This window comes from Pantherophis guttatus, chromosome 3 (assembly GCF_059756535.1).
Source record: "Pantherophis guttatus breed Tessera chromosome 3, ASM5975653v1, whole genome shotgun sequence".
Classification (NCBI taxonomy): domain Eukaryota; kingdom Metazoa; phylum Chordata; class Lepidosauria; order Squamata; family Colubridae; genus Pantherophis; species Pantherophis guttatus.
Window position 1 is genome coordinate 18,201,854 of NC_142065.1, and position 8,066 is coordinate 18,209,919.

General features: G+C 40.1%; 1 protein-coding gene across 2 annotated transcripts in view; it reads right to left on the reverse strand.

Moving 5' to 3' along the window:
* Window positions 1–8,066, reverse strand: part of RTF2 (replication termination factor 2) — a 63,549-nt gene that overhangs the window by 11,781 nt on the left and 43,702 nt on the right. Inside the window, exon 6 of one of the 2 annotated variants that reach the window (XM_034433064.2) lies at window positions 1,330–1,395. The exons of the other annotated variant lie outside the window; for it this stretch is intronic. Coding sequence (XP_034288955.1) covers window positions 1,330–1,395 — 66 coding nt within the window. The remainder of the gene's footprint in view (window positions 1–1,329; window positions 1,396–8,066) is intronic. 2 annotated transcript variants of the gene reach the window in all.

The following is an 8,066-nucleotide window of genomic DNA, read 5'->3' on the forward strand; positions in this document are numbered from 1 at the left end:
TAATAGAATGGTCACATTTTAAAAGTCTTGGGAAAAATATCTGGTCTTTGTTTTGTTGGATAAACAGTCGTAAGAATATAGAAGGATGGATGAGATATCAAGACAAAGTGAAATGAGGTTCATGCAGAGAACAGCTATGGCTTCTGTCAACAACAGAACTCACTTAGTGTCGGGCCTGCCTGAGCTTGATCCTCAACTCTATTTATTGAGAAAAGGTATAGTTTATTAAGAGGTCAGATGAAACACAATAAGACAAAGCCAGAACTGAAATCCCCAAGTGTAACTCTTTCCTCTTCTAGGTTCTTCCCATTGCTTGCCCCCATTGTCCAATCAAATTCAAAGAAAATGTTTTTGGAAAGGTCACTAGATTTTGGTATGCAGTTGTATTGTTCTCAGCCGTTTGACCATGAAGCTCTTCTTGGAAAGATGCAGATAACTTTCATTTCCCTTGAAGCCTCCTCCCTCGTATCTGACCTCCCTTGAGTTCGTGGTAGCTGATACTGAATGACTGGAAAGTGCAAGCGTGAGGTGGAAGCTGACACTCAGGCTTAATTATATTTGGAATGTAAAAAATAAATAAATGTCAGAGCCAAAAGGCTTTAACAAAAGACAACCTCATTAAGAAAATAAAAACCAATAGCTCCTAGATTCTTTGCTATTTTCACCTGTTTTGTTCTCGCTTAGGAACTGGTTTCTATTTCATTCATGGCCAACATTTTGGAAATACTTGAATGCCTGCTGTAGCTGAAAGGCTGAGAACTAGTGAACTAGTATACTTCTGTGGAGAGCCAAGGAAAAGACAATGATGGGGGAGATCAAATAACCCATTATGGGGTTTGTGCTCATCTTTCTGAGCTTACTTTTGCAAATATCCCTTCTTTTGATTGCCTGTGCAGTGAGTATTCTTCCAGTGTAACATGGTCTGATGTAACAGGAAGCCAGTACAAGAGAACTTTGAAGTGCGGTAAGCTTATTTCCTTTTATTGTTAATGACCGTCTTGGAGTAAGTGTTTCTCTCCGAGATTTTCTAATGAACTTATTTCTATGTTTGATTTATTTTGGAGTAAGCATGCTGCTTTGTTTGTTTTATCACAGAGCAGTAGAGTTGGGAGGGAGAATCCACTAGAAGACCTTTTATTTATTTGATATCCGTAAAATGTATTTTTTCTGGCCCTGGATTGAGGGATACGATACCAACAGTAGAGTCATAGAACGGGCAAAAGAGACCATTTGCACAGAATAGACAAAAACCTGGGGAGAAACACAGATGCATATGGCTCTTAAGAAACGTTATTTTCTCCCATGAGAGCTTATTCAGATTCAGTGTACCTTGCGTATCTTTCGGTTATACAATTTGTTCCGTTTGAGGATTTTGCTTGGTGACGTTACGAGCTGCTGAGAATAGAGAAGGATGCAGAGAGTGAGTGATTTATACAGATCCGCAGAGCAACCGTAATGGGAAATACAGTAGGTTAAGCTTGCCAAGTGCTGTGCATTCACCATTGGGAGTTTATAGTAACAATTGCATGGTTTTTTGTATATCTTTTTGTTTACTATTTTCAGGCTCCTAGGCGGTTTATCTTAAAAAGCAGTTGCTAACTTAGGGAGAACAGTAGAAGAGACACCCTTCAATCCGTGCATTTGAAAGCTTTGCCAATGTTATCCGGCTGGTCATTTTGAAGGATTCCAGGATTAGATGGATCAACTGGCCTGAACAGGTAAGGCTCAAAATGTTGTGTTCAGGATTGAGCTGTAAAGACACGGTTTGTCAAAATGAGACAGGAAGCAACCATGCTGACTCTATAAACTGCTTAGAGAAGGGCTGAAGAGCAACATGAAGCAATATATAAGTTTAAGTGCTATTGCTGTTCACTTTTTCCTCATTTGTTTAAACATCTTGCACAATTTTACATCAGTTGTTACTCTATGCCGGTGTCATTTTCTCAAGTTCCATGCTATACAGATGCCCTTAGTGTAGCATTTTACCCAGCTGGGAAGGTAAAACTAGATTATTCTCTCAATAAGACCCTGTCTTTAACAATAATCTTAGACCACACGGGCCTGATGCAAACCTGAATAGGCCAGGTCTTTGTTCTTGAATGTACATTCTCATTTAAGCAATTTATCAAATGAGAACAATATCTAATCTTCTTTTTAAAAAAATGGTGATACCACAGCTTGTAGTAAGAAAACTAACTGAAAAACAGTTGAGCTACTACAGTTAAAGATTAGAAAATTGCTACTGCCAGGTAGGTTTTTTCAAATCTTTTTGAACTGCTTCACATGAATTATAATCTGCTTCTCTCTTCTGAAAACCTACAATTTTCAACTCTTGTTTTTCAGATTCTGGTTATTTAAAAATATGTACATGTTTTATCTGAAATATGCATTTTATATACATGCAGACATCACCCTAAATTACACCATCAAACCTATTAAAGCTTCTTCAAAAGAACCTAAATAAATTCCTAACTAAAGTCACAATATTTTTGTATCACTTTTCCTAATGGTGGAAGTAAGTAAGTAAGTAAGTAAGTAAGTAAGTAAGTAAGTAAGTAAGTAAGTAAGATAAAAGAGAAAGAATAGAAAAGAGAAGGGAAGGGAAGGGAAGGGAAGGGAAGGGAAGGGAGGAAGGAAGAGGACGAGAACAGGAAGAACGTCAGAGTCTGTTTCACTCATACTGTATAAATAACAATTTTTGATTATGTGTCATCAAGTTCTGCTTGACTCGTTGTAACCACAGATTTTCTCTTATTATGATCTGTCCCTAACCTGATCTTTTAGATCTTCCAATGCTGCACACTCGCCACCTCTGTAACTAAATCCACCCACCTTTCTGCTTTTTTGTCTTCTCTCTTTTCATCTTTCTCAGCATTAGGGATCCATTTATTTGCTTTCTTGCCTGTCCACATTCTCCAACACAAAAGTCCATCACTATTTTTCCCATTCTAATTTTTCAAAGTCCCAACTTTGACTTCCATAGGGTAGCACAGAAAATACCACAATTTGCACCATTCTGCTCTTTGCAGGTACCTATAATTCCTAAATATTATACTATTACAATTGCCAGTGCAAATCACCAGAATGTCAATACAAGGAATTTGCTTTAAAAAAGTTTGGAAATCCAGGAAGAGCATATTTATCAAAAGCATACTTCAGAAATTCTACTCAAGTATTTTAATTTATTTTTTCTGGAGTGGAAAAAAACTTTAAACCAACTTTTATGAGTCAGGTTTTCTTTCCTTTTTAATTTGTTAAAGTCAGAACTAGAGCTTCATAGATTGGTGGTTGTTTTGGAATAAAACTAAAATAGGTTGTAATAATGCTACACAAATCAAGTCTCATTACTGTGCCTACAAGAAATGAAACTAAAACAGAATGATTTTAGGTAAGAGTCGGCCAATAGCTCATTTGTTGTTTGCATAATGAAGGGGGTGAGGGGAGCTTACTTTTCTATTGTCCTGTTCTGAAATATACCGGGTTTTGTACTCTCACAGTAGATGAAACTTTCTAAAAATGAACAAGGCCAAGGCAGAAAGAGAACAGAAACATGGTAAAAAACCGGGTGAAGCTAATGATCAGTTGTGGTATTTCTCTATCAAATCTAAGAATATTATTCACACTATTAATAGCTAACTTATACTGTACTTAATACAATACATAAATATACTGTATTAAGTACAATATAATTACAATTGAAACTTGTAAACCTTTCATTACTTACTATCCCTGGTAAGCCAGCACTTAGCAGTGCATAATTGCTCTTTGTTTTATGTCTGCCATTCAGTGCTGTTATTGCTGTTATACAAATTACGCAATTGTTGATACTTTTCTATTGAAAAATGAAGTATTGTTTAACGCTATTGCCAATTATTTTGCCAAGCAAAATAGCTTTCATTTTGGCTGAAGTTAATTCATCAGCTTTGAAAAGCACTCTCTATGCGCCTCCTTATCAACAAAGGTTCATCGTGTTTGCAAGCTGCAGATAAGTCCATCAAGAATGCTGCCAGTGTGTCCTTAAATGGAAGCTTATCTGTAGTTTCCTCCAATTCTTGACTTATAACTGATTGTTTAACAACTAACAGCCGTGGTGGCGTAGTGGTTACAATGTAGTATGGCAGGACAACTCACTGCCGACTGCCAGCAGTTCGATCCTGACCGGCTCAAGGTTGACTCAGTCTTCCACCCTTCCGAGGACCCAGATTGATGGGGGCAATATGCTGACTCTGTAAACCTCTTAGAGAGGGCTGTAAAGCCCTGTGAAGCGGTATACAAGTCTAAGTGATATTGCTAGTCAAAGGTATAACGGCTTTGGAAAAGCACTTCTTCCGGCTGCTTTAAAATGCCATACTGAACCCTGTGCTGTGGTGACATGAACACTATCTGGGAGCTTGGCCAAGTGGTTTTGTGATTGCCATTTGCAATCTTCTCTGCCGGCTTCTTCAGAAAGTTAATGGGGACGCTGGCAGGGAAGGTTGCAAGCTGCTGCTGCTGCTGCTGCTGTCTGCCAAAAAGGACTCCCTCTCGTCTCTGGGGCCCAGCTGAAAAGGGAAACTGGACTCCTTCGGTGGGGTGCAGAAATGGAGCAGAGTCTGCAAAGATTCGAGCTCTGTACCCACTGCCTGACGGAGCGGTTTCCTTCCACACAAGGAGGGGAACCAAACTCCTCTGGTGGGCTGCACAGATCAGAGCTCTGATCCCAAAGATACGGGCTCCATTCCTGCAGTCCACCAAAGCAATTCCCTTCCGAGTATTGAGAGGAACTAGGCTCGGCAGGCAGCTCTTTCACTCTGTCCATTTAACAACCTGGGAGATTGCTTACCGATGGCAATTGGGAGTGCCAGGATTGAGGTTGTTGAGCAAAGCAGTCATCCAGGCATCTCACTTAACCACCACTTCACTCAATGAGCAAGAATTTCGCCCCAATTGTGGTCTAAGTTGAGGATTACTTGTAAGAAGCAGAATCAGGCAAAAAAGTCCAAAAAAGCAATTTTGGAACTCAAATGTCCCAAAGGTGCTTTTTCAAGAGGCAAACTGGACTTTCTGGTTTTCTTCTTCAGCTCTAAAGTTTCTTGGATGAGAAGCAAAACGTCTTAAAAGAAAAACCAGAAAGTCCAGTTGCCTCTTGAAAAAGCACCTTTGGGACAACCACGACCTGGATGACTGGAGAATCTCCATAGACATTTGGAACTCAAATGTCACATGATGTAACATGATGTAATATGACAGCAAGATGCAGTAACAATCCAACATCATTTTACACATTGAAACCCAGAGGTTGCCCCTGACAAAAGCTACAAGTTGTAAAATAGTTTGGATTGCGTAAAAGTATCTTAGAATTGTAGAATGTAGCACATGAAGCTGTGAACTGCCCATTTTCAGCAAAACAAAACAGCATTTCACAAATGAAGACAAATATATGTGTCCCAGGATCAGGGGTGAAATCCAGCAGGTTCTGGAGAACCGGTAGCGGAAATTTTGAGTATGTCAGAGAAACAGCAAATATCACTTCTGGCTGGCCCCAGAGTGAGGTGGGAATGGAGATTTTGCAGTATCCTTCCCCCAGAAGTGGAGAGAGAATGGGGATTTTGCAGTATCTTTCCCCTGGAGTGGGGTGGGAATGGAGGTTTTGCACTATCCTTCCCCTGCCATGCTCACCAAGCCACGCCCACCAAGCCACACCCACAGAACTGGTAGTAAAAAAAAATGGATTTCACCACTGCCCAGGATAATATTGCAATCTGGGTCAGTCACCGGAACCAGAGATTAATTCAACATTCTTCCATATTTACTATTGTAAATCACTGTGAAACTTGTGTTTCTTTTGACCAGTGATAGAATTCAGGATCCAATCTGGATCGGTGAGAGACACATTCTGGTGAGAGAGAGAAGTTCCCTTGAGGATGGGCTCCAGCAGCTCCAAAAGCTCAGAAGACTAAACTTCTGGTCCTGGTGACCCGACCCAGATTGGATCCTGCAAAACATCATTTAGTCAAAGATAAAGTAATCTTATTTTAGGATATAATGATTCTTTTACTTCTCGAGGGATGCACACATAAAATTGGGTACAAAAATCACACCATCCTTGAGAAAGCAGTTAATTAGATTTTTATCACATATAAACTGGTTTATGATCAGTGGTGGGTTTCTACCGGTTTGCCCTGGTTCGGACAAACCGGTAGCAGTGGCGGCGGGAGGCTCCGCCCACCCATCCGGACATCATCACGGACGCTCTGCGCATGCACAGAAGATTCTGCGCATGCGCAGAAGCACCGCACATGAACGAAGCAAGCACGCACGCTCACAGTTCACTAGTAGTGAAGGTAAGTGAAACCCACTACTGTTTATGATGCAAATTATGTTTTAAAAAAATGAAGTCTGCTTTGTATATCTGGAGTTTCCTTAATCCAGCTCTACAAAGTGGGGTAGATGAAAAGGAAAGAACAAAATAAGGGAGGGACCTGGAATCATTCTTAAACTAAACTGCGCCTTGGTGGCACAGCAGACTAAAGTGCTGTTAAGTAGCACCAGCTGCCTGCAATTACTGCAAGTTCAAATCTCACCAGGCTCAAGGTTGACTCAGCCTTCCATCCTTCTGAGGTAGGTAAAATGAGGATCCGGATTGTGGGGGCAATAAGCTGACTTTGTATAAAAAAGAACACCGCTTAGGGGGGGCCGAAAGCCCTACTAAGCAGGTATATACAAAAGTATGAAGGCTGTTGCTTAACGCATTGTAAGGCGCCCTGAGTCTCCGGAGAAGGGCGGCATATAAATCGAACAAACAAACAAACAAACAAACAAACAAATTGCCTCATATGGCTTCTACTCAAAGGTATCTCATCCAGATTTAAAACTATCGGAATCTTATTATTATTCTTTAAAAAAAACAAAACGGGAAAATGAATGAGAGGAAGGAAAGGGGAAAAACAAAACAGAAAAAGCAAACCAGTAAGGAAGGTTAAATCATTCATATCAGTCATCTTCATTTAATTTTGCATTCAAAAATCACATGGAGGGGATGCCATGTTAGAATAGGTATAAAGAAGTTAGTAAATTGTAAACAATTCCTTGTACTGAACTTAAAAAATTGCACAATTTTTTGCAACTTATTTGCCACCCCCTCCCAAAAAGGGTCCCCTAAACTACCAATTTTCTTATTTTTTTTCTCTCCAGTGCATTGATAAAAAGTTATCCATGTTATGGATATGAACTGTAATTACAGGTAGTCCTTGGTTACAATGAAAATTGGGACCAGAATTGCCATTGCTGAGTGCTACAGATGTAAAGTACAGGTAATCCTTGACTTACAACAGTTCACTTAGTGAACCATTCGAAGTTACAACGGCACTGAAAAAAGTGACTTATGATTGTTTTTCACACGTAGGACAGTTGTAGCATCCCCATGGTCACATTCTGATGCTTGACAGCTGATTCACATTTACGATGGTTGCAGTATCCTGGGGTCACGTGATGACCGTCTGACAAGCAAACTTCAATGGGGAAACCAGATTCACTTAACAACTAATGTCACTAATTTTTACAAATGCAGTTGTAAAATGTGGCAAGGAAAGTCGTAAAATGGGATAAACTCACTTAACAAATGTTTCACTCAGCAACATAAACTTTCGGGCTCAATTGTGGTCGTAACTCAAGGACTACCTGTATATCACCTAACTGGGCCACTCAGTCATAGCAATTCTGGCATGCTCAGCTGCCATTGATAAACAAAGACCTCATTGTGACTGCAACAAAGACCTCATTGTGACTGCAACATCTGACTTCCTTGCCAGCTTCCCTCTTGACTTAGCCTGTGGGAAGCTGGCATGGAATCGTGATTGATGGCTCGCTGGAAGCCATTGTGTGACTGTTAGGATGCTTACAACAGCCAGAATTCTGAGGACTGGTTAGAACTCATTCGGTGCCATTGTAAGTTTGAATGGTTGCTGAACAAGTGATTGAGGACCGTCTGTAAGGAAAAACAAAAATGATCCAGAGAGCAGACTCTGTAATCAAAAAAGATAAATTTCCTGGTTCCTGCAAGATGACATTCTTTAATTGACAGGACC